The sequence below is a fragment of the Phyllobates terribilis genome, unplaced genomic scaffold (genome assembly GCF_046119375.1).
Source record: "Phyllobates terribilis strain yellow unplaced genomic scaffold, ASM4611937v1 Scaffold_13__5_contigs__length_258822181, whole genome shotgun sequence".
NCBI lineage: Eukaryota > Metazoa > Chordata > Amphibia > Anura > Dendrobatidae > Phyllobates > Phyllobates terribilis.
The window spans coordinates 121117645-121141405 of NW_027362773.1; the positions used below are offsets into that span (position 1 = coordinate 121117645).

General features: G+C 51.4%; 1 protein-coding gene across 2 annotated transcripts in view; it reads right to left on the reverse strand.

The window, feature by feature from the left end:
- Positions 1–16200: 16200 nt before the first annotated feature.
- LOC141174577 (phospholipase A and acyltransferase 3-like) overlaps positions 16201–23761 on the reverse strand; it is a 30194-nt gene continuing 22633 nt past the window's right edge. For both annotated transcript variants that reach the window (XM_073659515.1, XM_073659514.1), the window contains one exon: positions 16201–16426. In XM_073659515.1, the coding sequence (XP_073515616.1) occupies positions 16331–16426 (96 nt within the window). In that variant the 3' untranslated portion in view covers positions 16201–16330. The remainder of the gene's footprint in view (positions 16427–23761) is intronic.

Consider the following 23761-nt stretch of genomic DNA (forward strand, 5'->3'; position numbering starts at 1 on the left):
TAGCTTCTGCAGGAGCTCCTCTCAACAGACTGACTGCCTAACTCCACCCTCCAGTTTATATATATCCCTATCCGGGCTCCCTCTGGTGGTCTGAGGTGGTAGGGTGGAGGTGTGTGAATGCTATGAGGGCCTCTTGTGGAGAAGTCCGTCCATGCACCCCTCTGGGATTTGTGGCACCAATGCGCAGCAGGGCGCCACATTCCCCCCTAGCAAAGCTCAGTACTCCCGGACTGAAGTAATTTTTATAACAGGTAACAACAATAACTCTTCCCTTTATGAGAGGCACTTTGCTTGAACGTTGCATAATAAAACATTATAAATAATAAATACTGTATATACATACATACAATAAGCAACCTCAGAATTTAAGTCTATTCCGGTGAGGTCCCCTGACAGGGTGTCCATCTCACGGGTAAAGTGCAAGGTAGCTTGAGGGACCTGTCCAAAGCAAACCCTCAATGTAGGCCCTGGGGTGGCTGCAGGGCAAGGCGATCCTGAGTTGGACCTCCACTTCTGCCACGCCAGACAGGTTTTTGTTCTGAGGTCACCTAAAGGGGCACTCCAGGGAGTGCAATTATTTACAGCAAACAGTTTTGGGCTGCACACAGTCCTCAGCCACAAAGTTCTTTATGTACCCTCACGGGTAACTAGAGATAACAAGGGAAGTGTCCATATCACTTAAATTGTCAATTAGTAAGGCAAAGCACATATCAAGATACACATACATGAAAATGCACAAGACAATACCCCAGGGGCAGATATCTACACTGTCAGAGTTTCCTTCTCTATTCTCTATATCTGACAGTGGTCTGACCTTGTGTGGTAGGTGTCGACCTACGTGGTACTGGGATGCATGTGGTACTGGTGTTTGTACTACCACCCATTCTGTCAGTTCTAAGCATTGGGGGACTATAGGGTTGCCTTAACCTCTGTACGGGACTGGCAAGTATACCATTGGCTGGGCCTTCTTGCTCTGCTCCAACCGGGGGTCCTCCTTCCGGGGATTCTTCTTGAGCAGGCTCTTCAGAAGCACTTACAGGTTCTACTTGCTGCGGAGGGTCTTCTGGCTGTTGAAAGAAGTGGATCACAGGTATTATTACTGCTCCTCCTAGCTGGGGCCAATCCGCCGGGAAATCTCCTAAGTCAGTATGGAGTACTGCTTCTTTAGGCTCCTCCGGTACGGTGAGAGGCACTTCTCCTTGGGGCTTTAGCAGATCTGGACACAACTTCAGATGGTCTCTCAATACTGTTGCAGTCGTTATTCCCTCGTCTTTGCTAATCAAACATGTCTTCTTGTTATCAAATCTTGAATTTAACACAGTGTAGGGTTCTCTCTCCCACTGGTCATCAAGTTTGTGGTTTCTCCTTTTCCTCTTTAACATCACTTCTCCTGGTGTGAAGGGTTCTGCGGGCGCACTTTTATTGTAGTGGGCTTCCTGCTTGTCCATCACCCGAGTGAGACTGTCTTCGACACAGGCCTGTACTCTACTGTACTGCTCCAGTCTGGTCGTGTCCCAGTCCTCAGTGGACATATCTGCTTCTGGTTCTACTACACCAAGCTCCAGGTCCATGGGCAACTTCCCGGGTCTTGCTCGCATGAGATATGCTGGAGTACAATTGGTGGAACTCACAGGTATGTGGTTGTACAGATCCACCAGGTCAGGTAGTAGGTCTGGCCACTGATTTCTCTCCTCTAGTGGTAAGGTCTTCAGCAGGTCGATGACGATGTTATTCATCTTTTCACAGAGACCGTTAGTTTGGGGGTGGTATGGTGTAGTCCGGATCTTTTTACACCCGTACAGATGGCAGAACTCCTTGAACAATTCGGCTTCAAAGGCTGAGCCTTGATCTGTCAGCACCTGCTCCGGGTATCCATGGGGCCTGAGAAGTACGCCTGAAACGTCTTTGCCGCAGTTTCTGCCGTCAGATCCTTGACGGGGGCGACCACCAGACCACCAGGAACCGGGAGTAGTGATCCACCATGGTCAGGGCATAAGAATATCCTGACCGACTGGGTGACAGCTTGACATGATCCAGGGCCACGATCTCCAGAGGTCGAGTTGTCTTGATGGGTTGCAGGGGTACCTTCTGGCTGCTGTAGTCTTTTCTTCTTAGGCTACAGGGTCCACAATTCCAGCACCACCTCTCAATGGAACTGCGCATTCCTACCCAATAAAACCGACACTTCAGCAGGGTTTCTAGCTTCTTCCAGCCAAAGTGCCCTTCTTGATCGTGGTAGGCCTCCAACACCAACTGGATGTCCGTCCTGGGCACTACGATCTGCCATACCATCTCATGGGTTTTGGGGTTGACGTACCTCCGGCATAGTTTCTCTCTATAGATGAACAGCCGGCTCTTCTCATTCCACAGCTGCTTGGCTTGTAGAGACGCGTCCTTCTCCAGGGAGGAACCTTCCTGGGTTATCAGCTCTTTGATACGGCTGACAACCGGGGCGCTGTCCTGGGTCTCCTTCCAGCTGTGGTGAGGCAGGGGGTTTAACGTCTTACCACGATGCCTCTTGGAGGCTCGTTGCTCGTGGACCATCCCATTCCGATGAAAGGCAGGTAGTTCAATCTCCTCCAGGTCATCCATTTCTTCAGTGTCCGATTGGTGAGGCATCCTGGACAGGGCATCGGCGTTGGCGTTCTTGCGGCCCGCCCGGTACTTAATAGTGAATTGGTAGTTTGACAGCTGAGCCATCCATCGTTGTTCCATGGCTCCTAGCTTGGCTGTTTCCAGATGAGTCAAGGGGTTATTATCAGTAAAGGCAGTGAACTTACTGGAGGCTAGGTAGTGCTTGAACCGCTCGGTGATGGCCCAGACCAGGGCCAGGAACTCCAACTTGAAGCTGCTATAGTTCTCTGGGTTCCTCTCGGTCGGGCGGAGCTTCCTGCTTGCATAGGCGATCACCTTCTCTCGGCCATTCTGCTTTTGACTTAACACAGCTCCTAAGCCCTCGTTGCTGGCATCAGTGTGCAGCAGGAACGGTTGGCTGTAGTCAGGGTAGGCTAGGATCTCTTCGCCGGTCAGGATCTCCTTCATTACCTTAAAGGATTCAGCTTGCTCCTTACCCCACTGGAACGGGGGGTTTCTGCCTCTGGGGGACTGTCCTACCAGGAGGTCTTGCAGAGGCGCTGCTTTCTTGGCATAGTCCTTCACAAACCTCCGGTAATACCCGACTAGTCCCAGGAACTGACGTACCTCCTTGAGGCTCTTCGGCTCCGGCCATTTCTGGATACCTGTGACCTTCTCCGGGTCTGGTGCTACTCCCTCTGGACTGACGATGTGCCCCAGGTACTGTACCTTTCGCTTGAGCAGGTGGCACTTGGAGGGCTTCAGCTTTATCCCAAACCGGGACAGTGATTCAAATACCTCTGCCAGGTGCTTCAAGTGGTCCTCGTACGTTTTGGAGTACACTATCACGTCATCCAGATATAGCAGTACAGTCTCGAAGTTGCGGTGTCCCAGGCAGCACTCCATCAATTGCTGGAACGTTCCGGGGGTGTTGCAGAGTCCAAACGGCATACTGTTGAACTCGCAGAGTCCCATCGGGGTGGTGAAGGCCGTCTTCTCCCGATCCTCCTCAGCAACAGCTACTTGCCAGTACCCATTAGTGAGGTCAAGGGTGGAGAAGTAATTTGCAGACTTTAAGGCAGCCAGGGATTCCTCTATACGTGGTAAAGGGTATGCATCTTTATGTGTAATGCGATTTACTTGTCTGTAATCTACACACATTCTCATGCTTCCGTCCTTTTTCCTGACTAGAACTAGGGGAGCTGCCCAGGGACTACAACTATCCCTTACTACCCTTGCCTTCTTCATGTCGTGCAACATCTCCTTCGCCCTCTGGTAGTGTGCTGGTGGTATGGGCCTGTAACGTTCTTTGATGGGTGGATGGTCACCTGTGGGTATATGGTGTTGTACCCCTTTAATCCTCCAAAAGTCAAGTGGGTGCTTACTGAATACCTGCTCGTATTCCTGAACCACCCGGTGTACACCCTGTTTCTGATGGGCAGGAGTGGTATCTGTCCCAACATGGAGTTGTTGGCACCAATCCTCCACCTTGGTTCCGGGGTCATTATCCTCCACTTTGTCTGGTGAGGTTAAGGACTCCGCCGTGTGTATGGAGTTGTTATTTACTTGTACAATTTGGCAACAGTGGCATAGCGTGGTAATCTAACCTCGTCCTCCCCATAGTTTAGGAGGCGTACGGGCACCCTCCCATTGCGTACATCCACTACCCCTCTGGCAGTCAAGAGTGTAGGTCTATGCTCTGAGCTAAGGGGCTCTACTACCGCCTGGTAGCTCCGTCCTTTGAGACCTATTGCTGCTCTACACCAAATCAGCATTTCACTCATCGGTGAAATCACAATGGGTACCGGGTCTGTCATCTGTATATTACCAATTTCACCGCCTGTTAGCTTTACCTGTTGCTGGTGCATAAGGGCTCGGATCTCTTTCTGGAGCGCCCTTATCTGCCCTGGTCTGGCAGTGTCAGCTAGCTGTTGGAGCAAGAACAACACTTCTCCCAAACAGTTACTAACAATGTTTGTGCCAAGTACCATATACAAGTCTGTATCGTCCGGATTAGTCTCTACTACAATTAGTCCCTGGTCCTTCAGTTCCACTCTTCCCACCTTCACTGCCACATCCTTAAACCCGACTAGGTTAAGGGGGAGGCCGTTTGAGGCATACACGGAAAGATTTGGATCTGGCGGGTGAAGTTAGTCTATGGACCAGAACCTTTTGTAGAGGACATCAGGCATGATGGTTATATGAGATCCTGTGTCCAGCAGAGCGGGTGTCGCGATGCCATCCAGCACGATGGACAGGAAAGGTCTTCCTCCCACGAACCTGCGGTACCAGTTTGATGGGCCTGAGGGGTCTACTCCTGGGTGTCGGCCCTCGGCCCCAGGGTTTGCTCGTTTAAAGGATAACTCTGGACGGCGTGACCTGTCTTGTGGCAGCGGTGGCAGACAGGGTCCTTCGGCGGGCGGCGTTGGTCGCTGGTCCTCCCAGGGGGTGGCGTTATCCTCCTCCTCCTTCTCATCCAGGGGACATCCTCAGGGCTGTCGGCTAGCAGGATCCTTCCCTCTGCCTCGGGCTCCGTCCGCAGCTGCAGGGCACTCAGTACAGTGGTCAGGGTTTTGCTCAACTGACGCACTTCAGAGCGCAGGCTGTCCAGCTCACTAGGGGACGTTGCTTGAACCTTGGCTTCGGCAGCCACCGGGGAAAAGGTGGACGCTGCGGGCGCTTGGGTGCCCCACCCTGGTAACATTGGGTAGCAGTTGTTTCCAGGGGCTGCAGTCCTTTTATAGCCATGTCCTTAAGGTTGTCAAAGGTGGCATCTGGATGATCCAGGGACCACCAACGCACAGTCCTGCTCTCCTCTTGAGGCCTCAGTCCCCAGACAAGCTGTTCCTTCAGCATTTTAATTTCATTATCGATGCTGGTTGGACTAACCTGTTTCAGAGCTCGTAGGGCCCCTTGTAGACGCCAGGCATAGTCCCGATCACTGTCTTCCGGTTGCTGAGAGCAGTTGTAGAACCTCATCCGGAGGTCTGTCTCAGTACGATCCTCAAAGACAGTCTGTAACTTTTTAAAGATTGCAGACACTGACTCCTGGTCTGCGGCCGACCAGGTTTCTACTTCCCGCTCCGCAGCACCAGCAATTGTCCCAATACAACAGCGGCTCTTTGCTTGCCTGTCATAGAGTACATGTCCAGTATACCGCATATTTTCCTTTTGAATCCAGACAGGGTATCTGGTTTGCCGCTGTACTGGGGGAGCCACTTCGCTCCGGGAATTTACGGTAGGGCCATGGGTATGACAGGGGTTACAAGCCCTGCTGGTGGAGCGGCTGCTCCGGCCTGCTCGGCGCCAGGCGCGGGTTGATCATCAGGGCGGTTAACCGGCACTCCAGCGTTGTGCTGTTCTTCGGACATTCTGGCGCCCCCCTAGCGAACCGTGGCCTATCTTCTTTTCTTTTCTTCCGGTAGGCCGCAGCTCCGCAGGTGACGGTCTTCCTTCAGGACCTTGCATCGCTTGAGTCCTACGTCATAGCACTCACCGGGGCTCCTTCCAGGACCTGGCGCTTCCTGGCTTGACGTCGAGGCGTGGGGCGTGTCCGGGGCTACGCGCGCTTCAGCCGGTACACCTCTCAGTTTCCCGCGGTTATGCCCTTCTTCCCGCTCGGCGGCACAACAATGGCGGCGATCTTCGCCACAGTTAAATATAGTTTTGATTAAAGGCGCACAGTACCCGGTGGCAATGGGCACAACACTCCGTCATTGCAGCGGGCACGGGATCCTGTTTGTGACGCCAGGAAGAGATGACGTGCCCAGGGGATGGGGATGACTCGGCGCCCGGGCCTTGTCGTTGCCTGACCTTGGGGGATGTCGCGGTGGTCGGCTCCTGGGCCCGTACCCTGGGGTCACTCTTAAAAGAAGGGGGGAAAGTTGTATGGGATAGGGATATTCGTGACGCCACCTGTAGATTCTGGTGAGGATCACCAGCGCTGCGGCAGTCCTCTGAGGCCGGTGTTCAGGCAGCTTAGTTGGTGCGGCTCCCCATAGGCAGAGCTGGGCCTCAGGGCAGCGTAAGTGTAGGGATGCAGGACAGAGGGGACCAGGCTGAGTCAGAGGAAGGATAGGCACACACACAACAGTTCACTTCAGTACCTTTACTGGTGATGTTTCAGGCACGATCCAGGGCACTTTAGGGTGAAGGGTGCATATCAGGACTCTTCCTAGTGAGCGGGTGTGGGGCCTCCTGTTCCTTGCCTTTCCTTGATAAGTTTCTGACCTGCCTGGAGCTAGGCCTAACTTGGTCTCTGTCTTGCACCTGCTGACCTGGTGGTAGGGCCTTCTGTTGGAGTTCACACTCCCTGGTCTCTGGGGCCTCCTTGACTCCTGACCCTGGTACGTAATCAGCTTTTGGTGTTCCTGGGACATATAGTTCGCCAGGGGTTCCGGTTGTTTCTGCTGGGTGTAAGGAATCCCTGCAGACGCGGACCCGATGTTCGGTATATGTTCTTGGGGTGAGCGGGTAAAGCTCCTCTGCCCCCTATGTTGCTCTCTTTCCACTCACCTTCGGCCGCACTCGGGGCCCTCACTAGGCTTCACACGGACAGTAGGCCTCGCTACTCTTCACCGCTCTTTTGGCGTCGGCACGCCCTTGGCTCACTAATCTGAGCTCTCTGAGTCTGGACTGGACTGACTGAGCTCCACTGCAGGCTAGCTTCTGCAGGAGCTCCTCTCAACAGACTGACTGCCTAACCCCACCCTCCAGTTTATATATATCCCTATCCGGGCTCCCTCTGGTGGTCTGAGGTGGTAGGGTGGAGGTGTGTGAATGCTATGAAGGCCTCTTGTGGAGAAGTCCGTCCATGCACCCCTCTGGGATTTGTGGCACCAATGCGCAGCATTTAGGCCCCATGTGACCACGTGAGGCATCGGCAGCACTGGAAGATGCAAAGACCAGAGGGAGCAAGGAAAGGACTCGGCGAAGAGCTGTGGTGGCTGGATAGGTGAGGGATGGGTCTAGGACAGGTGAGTATAATTTTTAATCGCTTCTTTTTCTCTGTTATTTTATGCATTGTCATCTGGAGAGACCTCAGAATATAATGTCTTTTCACTGCACTTTTGATTTGTACCGAATCGAATATGTTGGCCAAATCGAGTGAATCATTAATCTCTACTAATGTTTCCATGAAAAGTCCGGGCTACTTTTAGCAGTTGCCAATAAAAAAAAATTAAATTCCTGTCGGCCACCTGGTGTTACGCATGCAGGTGGTGCTCGTGATTCGTGGACCAACTGTGCCACAGGGCCGGGTTTGCCTAGGAGGGGTGTAGCTAAGCAGCTTCCAGGTGTTCATTGAAGATACTGATGGTGCCATCAATCTTGCAGGTAGCCGCCAGGTACCATCCCCGGAACTGCAGCTGCTGGCCCCAGACATGGATAGGACTTGGGCTCCATTCAGACTACTAAGTTCTGGACTCTCTGTAGAACGGTTATTGACACGGAGACTCAGACTGGACTGATTTAGAGACTGATTGTAGCATTTCGGATATATGTGGTACTCGGAAAAGCACACATTCAAATACACAGGTCTCGGATATTGATTCAGGAACTTGCTGCACACGGACCGGGGGACGAGGTTTAGGCTCTGCCAGGAGACCTCATAACTTCACCAGGAAACCACCTCACTCATTAATGACTCACTGTGTGCTTGGCACCTTCCTATTGGGGAGGGTGCATTACATACAAGATGCCTCCCAGCTTTTGGCTGGGGAGCCATCTTGCAGGTGTACTCTGTTACAAAATTCCTCCCAGCCACTGGTTAGGAGCATTTTACTGTGTGCGTGCGCTACACCTTTAAGTACAGGACAGTGCGCATGCACTAGGTGCACCGCCAGGAACTACGGTATGCTCTACAGCAGAAGACAGGGAGCACGCTGGGGACCACACAGCATGGCCAGGACTATGAGTATGCCAGCGTCCCTGCATGGAGGGGTAAGGGGAACCATGCAGGTGTGCTGGCAATAGTCAGGAAACACAGAACTTAAAGGTGGTCGGTCAAAACAGAATTACTGATCAAATCAAGTACATGCACTCAGTGCCATCTTGGTGTGGCCAGACCATTCAATGCACCTTCCCTCTTATTTGTTTTCATTCTATCTCTGCCCTAACTGCCCCCACCCTCTATTTTGGATTGCCAGCTCTTGCTTTAAAGAACCAGAGAAGAGTGGCGATAGATGGAAAAATAATAAGTGGGAAGGTGGACTGAACTATTTGGCCATGCCAAGGGTGCACCGAGTACCTGTGCTTGGTTGGAACAGTCATTCTGTGATGACAGTCTCCCTTTAAACCAGTTATGTTACCAAGGACAGCACTGGCCATTTAGAAAGTGATGAGATGAGTGTGTCTTAGATTTCCTCTGCCCAGTTTGCATTTGGTTATCTGGGAAGTACGGGGCCATGTTGGAGGAAAGAAGAGGATATGGGAATCTGTAGAGAAGTAGTAGCATCATGAATGTAAAGAAGAGACCTAGTAACTTGGTGAGACATCAAGTAAGAAAACTGAAGTCACAAAAAATAAAATTGAGTCCATTATAAAATCAGATATGTCATTAGTTTCAGTTTTCTTTTTTTGTACTACAATGGAGGAAAATAGTACTGGAGGGCTGGACATATGTGCACAATCTATTATTTTTACTTGCAGTGTAACTGTTGTAAGATGGCCACCGGACAGGTCCTTGAGAGGAGATATGTATCATCGAGGTTGGTAGCTTCGATGATGTAAGCCCGGAAAAGCATGCTCCAGCATGTATAGTGCTGAGAGGGTTAATAGGGCGTATCAGGACTGAGTTTTACGAGCAGTCATAAGAGATGGGAGGGAGTGGCTGCTCATATATCCCCACCCCATGGGCGTGGCTTGGTAAATAAAATGGAGACCAAGTGTCTCATTTGGGGTCTGTGTCTGGAGATGTGTGGATCTCCAGTGTGTTGGTCTGTGCTAAGGACTTGAGAACTGGACACTGACCTGAGCGGGCGAACCCGCAATATTGCAGGGACATTTTACTTTGTATTACCACTTTGTGCAGGAAAAGGCTGTTTTTTTTGTTTTGCTTCCTGAGCGGTTTATGCTGTTTAATAAACAAAAAAAAAAAACTGGGAGTCTGAACTGAAACGTAAATTGATATGCATGCAAAATATAAATGCATGTTCACATAAGGCCATTAGACAGAAAAAAAACAAAGACAAAAGCTAAATACACTAATACCTAAAAGTAAATGGATAAATTGCACAGTGCATAGAAATAATGATAAATAATAAAGAGTATTTAGTTAACATAAATTTTGATCAAAATAATGTAAAAGCCACGCCGCAACGTCACGGCAACCCTTATGGGACAGTCAATTTGTCAATTTTTAAAGAGACTTTCTGTGCTGAAATGAAAAATCTGCAGTCACTTTATGTTATTGTAGACTTCCAAATTGTGACAATGTGTAATGCCAATGACTCGCCCAGGGGGATTTGGGGGAAACTCGGTACCCGGGTCTTGACCTTCTGTGAGGTGTCACGGCAGTCGGCTCCCCGGCCCGTACCCTGGGGTCACTCTTTGAAAGGGGTTTTGTTAACAGTTTTGTCTCGTGACGCCACCTGTGGCTCCTGATAATCAGTACCAGCGCTGCTGCAGACCTCCGGGGGTGATGGATGGCAGCTGGGATGTTTCTGCTCCCCACAGGCGGAGTGGGCCCCCGGGGCTGGGTTGATGGAAGGGATGCAGGTGAGAGGTGGCCTGGTCGGGTCAGCTGGGAACGAAGGGTGCTGCAGGAGGCCCAGGAGCAGGTCGGCGCTTTCAGCACCCGGGACAGGGGAACTTCTCCCACCTGCTCCTTTGCTGCACGCGGCCTCTTGGTGCTCATAAGGCTCCGCCGGGGCTGGGGTGCCGCTGGTGACATGCAGCGCTGACTGCCGCCGGGCTGTGATTTTCACCAGCAGCTCCTCCTTCCACCGTGCGACCGCTGCTTGCTGGGCCTTTTCCACACACTGGCTCAGCTCTTGCACCTCAGCCTGGAGGAATTCGGCATCCTCCGGGGACAGCTTGCTTGTCGCTCCCTCCAGGATGAGGGGGGACACTTGCTGCTGCAGGCCAGAGGCGGAGGCTTGGTCTTGGCTTCCGTCCATGCTGGCTGCCGGGTGCGGTCTGTCTAAACTGGTTAAGACCACACCCTGTCTCCACTGCTTTTCTCCTCCTCCTCTCCCCTTTTGGGGGCGGTTCCATGGCAGCCTGTTGTCGGTCACTCCTAGGAGCGGCCCCCCCACTTTGACAGACACATCTACATACATGGTCACTGTTGCTTGGGGCGGGCCTCGCTTTTGGAGCCATTCTGGGAGCCGGCCCACGATGGGAGGTGATTCCTTGTTGTCTTTGAGTACGCACATAATGGCGCCCATTCTTCTGGGGCGGGCGCCAAATTCAGTGAAGAAATACAGTTCAAATATGGCACACAGTACCCGGTGATAACGGGCACGAAATCCTGTTCGTGACGCCAGGAAGAGATGACTCGCCCAAGGGGATATGGGGGAAACTCGGTACCAGGGCCTTGACCTTCTGTGAGATGTCACGGCAGTCGGCTCCCGGGCCCCTACCCTGGGATCACTCTTCAAAAGGGGTTTTGTTAACCGTTTTGTCTCGTGACGCCACCTGTGACTCCTGATAATGGGTACCAGCACTGCTGCAGACCTCCGGGGGTGATGGGATGGCAGCTGGGATGTTTCTGCTCCCCACAGGCGGAGCGGGCCCCGGGGGCAGGGTTGATGGAAGGGATGCAGGTGAGAGGTGGCCCGGTCGGGTCAGGGGGAATGACGAATACGCACACAGGGGATTCACTTCAGTACCTTTACTTGTGTAACGGCAGGTATGGTCCAGGGTACCTATTAGGAGGGTGCACTTCAGGACTCTCCCCAGTGAGTGGGTATTAGGCCTCCTGGTCCGTTTCTACCTCTCTCTAAAGCTTCTGGCCAGCCTGGAACTAGGCCTAGCTTCTATGCTGTTTCACTCTCACCTTTCTGCTTGGTAGTAGAACTTTTTCTCTGGCTACCCCTATCCCTGGATGCTAGGGCCTTCGTGGTTCCAAGTTCTGTAAAATTATGGTAGCTTCAGGTTGACCAGGGGTCTGGAATCCTCCTGGTATGCCGGTTGTCCCTACTGGGTGTAGAGGACCCTGTAGGCGCGGACCCGGTGTCCGGCTTGTGTCTTGGGGTGAGCTTCAGATGCTCCTCTGCCCCGTTAACTTCTCTCTCCTCTCTCCTTGCCTCGGCCACACTCGGGGGCCTCAACACAGCAGCAGACGTGCTGCTCCTTCACTGATCAAAAGTGTCAGCACTCTCTCTCTATCTAACTCCATCCTCCATATATATATCCCTAACAGGGCTCCCTCTGGTGGTATGAGGTGGAAGGGTGGAGGTGTCTGTTATGTAATGAGGGCCTCTGGTGGAGAAGTCCGTTCATGCACCCTTTTGGGTCCTGTGGTACCTGTGGGTAGCAGGGTGCCACACCAACACTGTCGTTTTTCCCCGGTAGGCCCCATGCAAGTGGGAGGTCATGTGACCGGATGAATGCGATTTGCGTACTTGTAGTCACGTGCAAACTAATCTTATCTGGCATCTCTTAATGCTCTTCTATTAGAAGAAGCCCATTAAGACTAGTCGGCACATGACCATATGTATATAAATTACATACATGAGGTCTGATGATAACTGCCCATTCTCACGGGGCATACAGGGAAATTGTTAGTGTACATATCACACACTGTTATGATCCAGCAATCTGCAGTCAGATAAAGTGACTGTAGAATTTCATTTAAGCCTTTTAATGAGCTGTCTGCCATCTTCTTAGATGAAAAGACAAGGGAGATACAGTTTTTGGCTGATAGCGTCTCTTGTATTTTCTGTTTTCTCCATTCTGAGCAATTCAGGACTTGATGGGACTCGAAGTCTATGTTACAACGTATATAGAAGTATTCTGACCAGTAGTGTAGCTAACGGGGGGGGGCCCACCACGGGGCGCCCACCCGAGGCTACGCTACGCCGATATACTTAAGCACAGCCACAGCTGCATAGCGCTCCCTTTTCCTTGTGCTCAGATATATTCATGTCTATTAGACATGAATACTTCTGAGCAGCAACAGTGCAGCGCTGAGCGCTGGGAGGAGGGGGGCGCTCCTCATCTCCCCGGCCCAAGGTGCAGCAGCGGAGTGAAGAGGTCAGAGGTCGCCACTGCTGACCTCATCACTTTGCTGCTGTCAGATCACTGAGCCACAGAGTGGCAAAGAACACGTCTTGCCAGCATATGGGGAAGTGTTGAATATTGTGAGAGGGAGCAGCGTGGGGATGGGTGCACCAGATGCAAACTGTTGGGACAGTATGGAGAGGAGCGAGCATTGGGGACCATTTGGAGAAGTGGGGGACATTATGGAAAGGTAGGGGGACCATATGGGAAAATGGGACCAGGAGTGGAAGGTGGGTGAACAATATGAAGAAGTGGGGGGACAGTATGGAGAGTTGGGAGTGTAGGGGACAATGTGGAGAAATGGGGGAACAGGATTGAGAATTTGGAGCTAGTGGGGACCATATGGAAAAGTGGGAATGTGCGAGGATTGGGGATGGGGGACGACTCGGCGTCCGGGCCTTGTTGTTGCCTGACCTTGGGGAATGGGGATGTCGCGGTGGTCAGCTCCTGGGCCCGTACCCTGGGGTCACTCTTAAAAGGCATGGTTGTATGGGATAGGGAAATGTTCGTGACGCCACCTGTAGATTCTGGTGAGGATCACCAGCGCTGCGGCAGTCCTCTGAGGCCGGTGTTCAGGCAGCTTAGTTGGTGCGGCTCCCCACAGGTGGAGCGGGGCCTCAGGGCAGCGTAGGGAGAGAGAGGGGGTGTGCAGAGTAGAGCGTTGGCGGGTGCACAGCCGCGGAGGAAAGAACAGACAGAGGCAGTAGTTGAAGTCATCCAAGTCTTTACTCACTGTGGTGATTACTCAGCTCAGAGCTTCTCTCTGCTGTCACACGGCGAGCTGCGGCCGCCGCCAGGGTGGGATTCAGCACACTCCAGGTAGTTCAGGAGCACTTGACAGGACCCCCGCTCTAGTGTGTTCCTCTCTTGTCCTACTTCTCTCGCCTTGTGTCCCCCACTGAGTCCCGTACGGGTACTGCGATGTCCTTTAAGGGTAGCGTGTAGCTCCCGGACCGACTGGGTGCCCTTTTTGGTGACTTGTGGTGAGAACGTGGTGTAGGGCCGGGTCCCTCTGGATAAAATCAGATTAGGGCATACAGGTGGCGACTCCGCTCCGTCCGTATCCCCCTGGGATCCACATAAGCCTCCGGACTTTTCCGACAGAGACATAAAGTGCAAAGTCAGATAATCGGGGACCGGTACCCCCTCTTGCAGCAGGGTCTCTCTGGCTGGGCCAGAATAAGGTATGCAGGTGGCGATACCGCTCCGTCCGCACCCCCTAAGATCCTTTCGCCTGTGGAGCCTATCTCCTCTGCTCCCCTCCTGGGCCTTCTGGGTTGAACTCTGACCGGGGACAAAGCCGGTTATACTCTGCCCCGGCCCCCCGTCTCGAGGCCTGAGACCGGGAACTGAGGACCCTCAGCCGGCCGCAGCCTTGTGCTGACTTGCCGTCCAAAAGACCCATGACCAAAGACCTTGTTAATAATATGGCCTCCAGTTATATATGATTCTAATAAAGTGCTTAGGTAAATGCTTCCTCCACCCTCACTCACTACTTGGTTCCCCCTATCTTTGGTTCCCCCCCAACTCCTTCATTCAGGTACGGGGCAGCACTATGGTGCTTTAGGCCCCCTTCAGAACTGGAGTGGTGTAGTGTTGAGTGTGTGGTTGGGGTCCTGTGTGGTACTCCATCCTTACCTGGGAGAGGAGATACCACACCTCGTTCTGAGGTCCAGTACCCCTGTGGCGACTTAACCCCCAGGGGCGCCACATTTGTGTGGAAAAAAAGGGAACAGTATGTAGAGATGGGAGCGTGGGGGACAATATGGAGAAGTGAGGGCACAGTATGGAGAAGTGGGGGAACAGTATGTAAAGATGGGCGCATGGCAGGACAGTATGGAGAGGTGAGAGCTTTGGGGACAATATGGAGATATGGAGGCACATTATCTAGAGATGGACACGTGGGGGGACAGTATAGACAGATGAGAGCGTGGGGGACAATATGACAATATGGAGAAGTGGCACAGCATGTAAAGATAGAAGCGTGAGGGGATAGTATGTAGAGGTGAGAGCTTTGAGGAAAATATGGAGAAGTGGGGGCACAGTATAAAGAAGTTGGATTCACGAACTGACAGTGGATCTGACAGTGGTTCTGATCATGTACAAATGTACCAATCCATAACTAATCCGAGGTCATCACCCGGCTGCAGCGGTCACCTTTCTGCCACTGGTTCCCTACTGCGGCCGTCACCCTGCTGCCGAAGTGGGAAACCTAAGCGCCTTATAGAGCCAAGGGCTATAGGGACTGTTATTGTATATGAGGATAGTTAATGTGAAGGCACAGTGCCTTGTGGGCAGTATGCAGAAGAGTAAACGTGTGGTTCTAGTGCTGTATTCATCTACTGATGGTGGTTCTGGCACTGCATTCATTTACCAATAGTGGCTCTGGTGCTGCATTCATGTACTGATAGTGGTTGTCTGTTTATAGGAGCTGTGGGTCCACCATACTGTGTATAAGGAAGCTGTGGAGTATTATATTGTGTATAGGGGAACCATGGGCCCATCATACTGTATATAGGAGAGCTGTGGGGACATCATACTCTTTATACGAGAGCTATGGCTCCACTATACTGTATATATGAGGACCCAGTGGACATTGTTAAATGTTAAGTGGGTACTTAAGAAGCATTATTGTTATAGGGGCACTCAGAGTATTGTAACCATTAGAGGTGCAAAATGTGGACACTTTTCTAAGGTATTTGTACAGTGCATTAATCTTTTCAAAGGAGCAATTTTACCATGTAGAGGGCACAAAGGAGGCATCATTTCTTTGTAAAGGGCACAGTGTTGGGCATTATTATCCGGAGCAGTGAGAGGAGTTATATTATTGTACTACACAGCAGGTGAAGTAATAGGGTTACATACAGCAGCAGCAGCAGCTCAGTATTGGGGTATCAGCAGGATGAGGAGTTTGTGCAGGTTGGGGATAGATGGGGACAGGGCTTGAAATGTGAGAAGACAAATGTGTTTTCGTTGTAATTTCTGCAGACGACTCCTGACTGGAAGAAGTTGTCATGTCGGTCTGGGCCAGATGGAAAAGATGAGAAAATGAACGACTCCATCAGAAAGAACATCAGCTGTAAGTTACTATATATACCTGTACTGTAATTACTTGTATGGTCTGCAGGTCTGGCAACTACCACTATATGGTCACCATATGGTGGTAATATTAGTGTTGGTCTTTATTTAGAGATTTATTTTCAGTAACAGCGCGGTCATTTGCTGAGTTTCCTCTTTACCCACAATCAGGGTTCACCACCGTAGTTGTACCCACGGTTACCTTGTTAGGGGCCTACTCAGATGTTTTGCCCCCCCCTGAGCTGTACCCCTAGCTACGCCTCTGATTCTGACCATTTCTTCCGTGGGTAATTAAAATTTTACAATTATGTCAGTAAAAACAAATATATTGGAGTTCTTTTATTTTGTTTTTTCTTTCTAGAACAACAATTGTTTCTGCCATGTTTTGACACGGGACATTGAATTAGAAGGTTTGTAATGTTCTGAAGTTGAGTCTCTCTGACGTTCAGGCATTTCACCAATTGAAAAGTCTGCCAACAAGGTCACCCGCCCCAGCTATCGTTCCACGAAACCGGTCTCCAACTGTTTCTGCAATTTTCTCTTTATCCACCTACAGGGTACAAAAAACAAACATGTTTATACATTGTTATGTTATATCACATGTTCTTAGTGAGCATAATGCACTTTTACATCATAATTATAAATAATAGTAGAAAACACAAAGAATAGATTACTTTGGGTCTCAGAAATTTGAAGAAGGCTGCTGCAGGCTTCCAAGAAAAAAAGAACAATAATTTTCCGAGGTAGACAATATGAGCCACCGAGCTCAGTGATTGGCTACAGCAGTGATGTGTGTTGTTGATGTGCAACCACTGCAATCAAAACACCAAAACCCGAGCAGCAAGAGGAAAACAGAGCTGGATCCGAAGAGGGTGAGTACCAGCTAAATTTGTTATTTAGGTATTTTAGAGTGTTTGGGGCTCATGGAGCTTAGACAGGGGTTTCCCGAGTCAACTCCTGGCAAAATACGAAAATCTTTATGCATTCTATAAAGCTCCCAGAAAGATTTCGAGCAGGTGCTGTGCCATAGTGAGGTGAGATCTACCAGACACCTTGCCTAAAGAGGGGTGTTACATATTTATGACAAATGATAGGTCCTCTCTAACGTTTACTGTCAGATTGGCAGTAGAATGAAACCATAAAACCACTTGTGCTTCTGCTCACGGGGCACAATGCTGTAATAAAGTGGCGAGCGCTTAGTGCTGGGTTCCTTATCAGAGCTGCGCAGCTGCAGCAGCTCCTTCATACTTCTCCTGACGTCTGGTCAGGTGGCAGCGCGTATGCGCCGTCACCTGACCAGAAGTCAGGAGAACCCGCTGGCGGCGGGCATCTCATCGTCGCAGCAGGAGCGCCAGGATGCTGCAGGGATCGTATGAGGGGTAAGTATGACAATTTTTTTTTTTAAATAGAATTAATTAAATGGGAGTGGGGGGGGGGTGAGCTGCACATGGGGAATTGGGAGTGGGGGGGTGAGCTGCACATGGGGAACTGGGAGTGGGGGGGGGATGAGCTGCACACAGGGAATTGGAAGGGGGGGTGAGCTGCACACGGGGAATTGGGAGTGGGGGAGGATAAGCTTCACATGGGGAATTGGGAGTGGAGGGAGGATGAGCTGCACATGGGGAATTGGGAGTAGGGGGGAGGATGAGCTGCACATGGGGTATTGGGAGTGGGGGAGGATGAGCTGCACATGGGGAATTGGGAGTGGGGGGGAGGATGAGCTGCACATGGGGAATTGGGAGTGGGGGGGATGAGCTGCACATGGTGAATTGGGAATTGGGGAGGATGAGCTGCACATGGGGAATTGGGAGAGGGGGGATGAGCTGCACATGGGGAATTGGGGAGGATGAGCTACACATGGGGAATTGGGAGTGGGGGAGGATGAGTTTGTGATGGATTGGGAGTGGTGGGTGGTAAGAGCTCATGGTGAATTGGGGGTGGGGAGAGCAAATGGTGAATTGGGAGATGGGAGTGGGGAGAGCACATGATGAATTGGGAGATGGGAGTGGGGAGAGCAGATGATGAATTGTGAGTGGGGGGTGGAGAGAGCCAATGGGGGGAGGGGGAGAGTAAATAATGATGAATAGAGGGTGTGGTGGGGAGAGCAAGGACATGACATAATGAATTGGGGCAGAGAATGCTTTTAAATATAATGAATTGGTGGAGCAGGAGGTACAGAGTGGGGGCGTTGCGGATGCTGGAGTGTGACTGGTAATAAATTGGGGGAAAGAGTACAGGTGCTAATTAATTTATATATTAGGTGTGGAAAGTGGCTATTTACAGTTAATGGGGGCACCGTGGTGAATTACAATTTATATTTGGAATGGTGGGTTGCATAATGACTAATTATATATTAATAGTGGGTGCACATCAGTATTCAGCTGTGTAATGTAGAAGTTGGGGAATGTGCTCTACATAACTGTGTGTTATTATACGCAGAGACAAGTGCTGGCTGGAAGAAGTGATGGCAGTCTGAGCTGGATGAAGGAGAAAAGCGAAGATGAAGAACTTCACCTACAGACGTCTCTGGTGAGTCAGTGTATTACATGTACACTGACACTATACACTATATACTATGTACAGGGCTCCTGTGTATAATGTCACTGATGATCACTGTATTACCTATACACTGACACTATATACAGAGCTCCTGTGTATAATGTCACTAATGATCACTGTATTACCTGTACACTATATACAGAGCTCCTGTGTATAATGTCACTGGTGATCACTATATTACCTGACCACTTAGATTATACACACTGCATCTAGGGATCAGGATTTTCTGAAAGCTTCAGTGACGCGCCCCCTGGGCCGTGTGTGGGGGAATACCCGGAGCCGGGTCTCTGTGTAATGCTAGGGGTTGTAGTCTTCATGGCGGCGACCCGGTCCCGTGGCTCAGGGTGGTCAAACCAGTGGCGGATCTGTTTATTTGGTTTTGTAATGTTTAAGTGTCCGACTACGCCACCCGTGGATTGCGGTCACTGTGAACCGCCGCTGCAGGGCAGACCGCTGAGGCTGATGTTGTGTGCGCAGCAGAGGGTAGTATAACTCCTCACGGGAGGAGTATAGCCTCAGGGCAGTGAGTGCAGATAATGGGGGTAATGGTGCATGGGCGCAGCAGAAATGACTCAGAGTCCGTGCAGTGCAGTTCAGGGTCTTTACTGTTGGTAATGAAGAAGACCCTGCCGGGAGTACTGGCTAACATTAGAGGCCTGGTCAGTCTGTGAGCGAACAAGAGTTCCCCTGGCCAGGTGGAGGTGTAGGCCTTCCCGTCTGACTGCACTCTTCCTGGCTACCCTGCTGTAGTCGTGTAGTAGCCCACGTCCCTGAGTGTACCGTGTGGTGCTCACCCGTATGGCTGGTGACTTGGGGCCTTTGGTACTTTCCGCTCCTCGATGGCGGTGCCGGTCCCTTGCGTGTGACTGAGCCTCCGGGCTTTATATGGCCAGAGGACCTGAAATCCCCTGCCAGGTGGTTTCTGCTGCTGGATGTGGATATCCTCACAGCCTCGGACTCCGGTGTCCGGATCTCTGCGTCTTCGGCCAGGACGAGCTCTGCTAGCTCCAGTCCCTGGCCTTCAGCTCCTGTGTCCTACAAAGCTCCTTGCTACTCTGTCCCCGTCTCTGGAACTTCTCCCTAACCCCGCCCCAGATCCAGTTTATAAAGGGCAGGTTCCTCCCCTCCCTGGACTGGGGCAGGAGGCGTTGCATGCAAAAGTGCTCCTGACCAAGAAAACCCATGCTCGCTATCAGACATGGTATTTCTACCACTGTGGCAACAAGACCCCTGGGGTGCCACATTCTCCCCTAGTAAATTTTAGTACTCTGGGACTAAACACATTTTATGAAAACAGACATAACAAGGTATAAGCAATAACACATCAACATATGTACAAGGAGTTCAGTCTTTATAGGTCACGGCGCTTCCGTAACCAGGTGTCCATGTCACCCAAGATGTATTTTGAGGGACCCGTCCCAAACCCTCCATGAAGGCCCTGGGGTGGCTACAGGGCATCGATGATCCGGCATTGGACCACGTCTTCAGCCACCTCCATGGGTTTTTATTCTGTGGTCTGGCACAAAGGGGCACTTTACAGGTGCAACTATTTACAGGCAAAGTTCCGGTTATTCATTGTCCATAACCTGTCAGTCCATAAACCCTGTCGGGCACTAGAAAAACACAATTAGTATGCAGGCAACAAACATTAAACATTTCGACAGTTGCAATATACAGGTATATAGACATTGCATTTAGATTCTCCTAGATTCTCCAGCGAGCGGGCTTCTGACCTCTAGTGCTCCTAGTGGACTTACGTAACACATTATCTGGTGGTGTTCTTTCTGGGTCCCCCATTTCCACCCCTTGTGTAGTGGGCTCACTAGTGTCTGCACTACAGGTTTTTGGAGATGTTACGGGTAGGTTGGGCAGCTTTCTGCGTACTCTTTGGCTTACCACGGGCACGGCAGGCTCACTACTAGCAGAGGGTTGGTTCTCCTGGGCGGCTGATATGGAATCTTCTGCCTCCGGGGGCCGGTTGCTCTCCCAACACTACTAGCTCTTCTGTAGGCCCTTGAGGGGCTGGCTGGAGAAAGATAAGGACAGGTACCACAATAGCGTTGTTAATTTGTGTCCAGGACCGGGGAAATTCTCAGAGTACTGTACTGACCATTTCTTCCCTTTCCTCTGCGGATTGAGGGCTATCTTGGTCTTCATCAGTGCTTTGCAGCTGCACGGGACACTTCTTCAGGTGGTCTCTGGAGACAGTGGCTGTGGTCTCTCCTCCATCCTTACTGATAATGCATACTTTCGGATTTTCATGAATTGAGGGCAGTACTGTGTACGGGTCTTTCTCCCACTGGTCATCCAACTTATGGAGCCGCCTCTTCCTCTTCAAGAGTTGACCTGCTCTCCAGGTGCCAGGGGAACAGCGGGAGCATGCTGGTTGTAAGTCCTCTCTTGCCTTTCTCTTGCTTGAGACAGACTTCTCTCAACACTCTCCTGCACTTTCCGGTACTGCTGCTGCCGTTCTGTATCCAAGTCTGCCTCTGGCGAGGTGTCCTCGGGTGTCAGGACTCCCATATCCAGGTCAATAGGCAGCTTACTAGGTCTTGCTCTCATTAGGTAAGCCGGGGTGCAGTTGGTGGAATTTACTGGGATGTGGTTATACAAGTCCACCAGATCAGGCAGTTTTTCAGGCCACAGACTGCGTTCTTCCAGGGGCAACGTTTTCAGCAAGTCTATCACCACCTGGTTCCTCTTCTCGCACAATCCGTTGGCTTGGGGGTGATAGGGTGTTGTCCTTATCTTCTTGCAGCCATACAGGTTGCAGAACTCCTGGAAGACCTCCGCTTTGAAAGCTGGACCTTGGTCAGTCAACACTTGCTCCGGATACCCGTGTGGACGGCAGAAGTGCTGCTGGAAGGCTATAGCTGCTGTCTGTGCTGTTAAGTCCTTGACAGGGACCACCACCAGGAACCGGGAGTAGTGGTCTACGATGGTGAGGGCGTAGACGTACCTGGACCTACTTGGAGCCAGCTTCACATGGTCCAGGGCTACCAGTTCTAGTGGCTGCTTGGTGATGATGGGCTGCAGGGGAGTCTTCTGGCTGGCACGGTCCTTTCTTGTCAGGTTGCACGGGCCGCAGTCTCTGCACCATCTCTCAATGGCCCCTCTTATGCCTACCCAGAAGAACTGTTCACGCATCAGGAACTCCAACTTCTTCCATCCAAAGTGCCCTGCTCCGTCGTGGTATGCCTCCAGGACCATAGCCGCGTCTCGTCTCGGGACCACTACCTGCCAGGTCAGCTCATGTGTCCAGGAGTTGACAATTCTCCGGCACAGCTTCCCCTTGTAGAGAAACAGTTTACTCTTCTCCTTCCACAGCTGTTTGGTCTCTTCCGGAGCGTCCGGGTCAAGGTCGGGAGTCAGCCTGTGTCAGCATCTCTTAGTGCGGCAAGGGATTGAACGTGGCAGAGTGCTTGTCCCTTACACAGTGGGAACACTGGGTAATCCCATGACGGTGGAACGCAGGGAGTTCAATCTCTTCCAGTTCTTCTGGATCTTCCCCTCCGTCCGGCAAGTTCGGCATCCTGGACAGGGCGTCTGCGTTGCCATTTGTGCGTCCCGCCCGGTATTTGATGGTAAATTCATAGTTGGACAGCCGGGCCATCCATCTTTGCTCCAGGACACCAAGTCTTGCAGTGTCCAGGTGTGTCAACGGGTTGTTGTCCGTGTACACAGTGAACTTGGCAGAGGCAAGGTAATGTTTGAAACGTTCCGTCACTGCCCACATCCCTGCCAGGAACTCTAGCTTGAAGGAGCTATAATTCTCAGGGTTTCTCTCTGTGGGCCGTAGTTTTCGGCTGGCGTAAGCAATTACCTGCTCTCTGCCCTGCTGGATCTGGGATAGTACGGCTCCCAGTCCCACGTTACTGGCGTCTGTGTGGAGGATGAAAGGCTGGTCGTAATCAGGGTAAGCCAGGATCTCATCCCCCGTGAGGGCCATCTTCAGCTGGCGGAAAGACTCCTCTTCCAGCTTGTCCCACCTGAAGGGCAGCTTCTGATTCTTGGTCTTTGACTGACCCAACAGGAGGTCTTGCATAGGGGCTGCCATTTTGGTGAACTCAGAGATGAATCTTCGGTAGTAGCCTACCAACCCGAGGAACTGCCGCACTTCCTTTATGCTGGAGGGTCTTGGCCAGTCCTTAATCACTGTGATCTTATCAGGGTCTGGAGCTACTCCGTCAGCACTCACCACGTGTCCCAAGTACTGTACCTTTGGTTTCAGTAGATGACACTTGGAGGGTTTCACCTTTAGGACGTAGCCTGCAAGGGCCTCAAACACCTCTGGCAGGTGTTTCAGATGGTCCTCATATGTTTTGGAATACACGATGACATCTTCCAGGTATAGCAGGACCGTCTCAAAATTCCTGTGCCCCAGGCAGCACTCCATCAACCGCTGGAAGGTTCCTGGTACGTTGCAGAGCCTGAACGGCATACAGTTGAATTCGCTGAGACCCATCGGGGTGGTGAAGCGGGTCTTCTCCTTGTCTGCCTCTGCTACAGGAACCTGCCAGTACCCGCTAGTAAGATCCAAAGTGGAGAAGAAGTTACCAGACTTTAATGCAGCTAAAGATTCCTCTATCCTAGGTAACAGGTACGCATCCTTGTGTGTGATACGGTTGACCTTTCTGTAATCTACACACATTCTCATGGTGCCATCTTTCTTTTTCACAAGAACTAGTGGAGCTGCCCAGGGGCTACAGCTGTCTCTGATTACCCCAGCCTCCTTAATTTCTCGCAACATTCCCTTGGCATTCTGATAGTGTGCAGGGGGTACAGGTCGGTATCTTTCCTTTATGGGTGGATCGTCTCCTGTGGGGATGTGGTGTTCTACCCCCTTTACTTTCCCAAAGTCTAGCGGGTGTTTGCTAAAGACTCTTTCGTACTCCAGCACCACCCGGTAGACTCCTTGTTTTTGGTGTGAGGGAGTGGAGTCGGTGCCCACATGCAGCTTCTGACACCAGTCCTCCATTTGTTTCTTGGAGCCGTTACCCTCCTCTGGTTGAGATAGAGGCAAGGGTTCCACGGCCTTTACAGAGTTTTGGTTAACGGTGAACAATTTGGCTAGAGTGACATACCGGGGCAAGTATACTTCTCTTTCCCCAATGTTTAGGATGCGGACGGGTACCCTCCCATGGCTTACATCGACCACCCCCCGCGCTGTCAATATGGTGGGCCTACTGTCTGAGTAGACGGGTTCTACCATGGCTTGGTAGTCCCTTCCTCTTAATTCGATTGCAGTCCGGCACCAGATCATCATCTCACTTTTTGGGGGCATGGCGAGAGGGAATGGGTCACTCATCCTTACACTACCAATCTC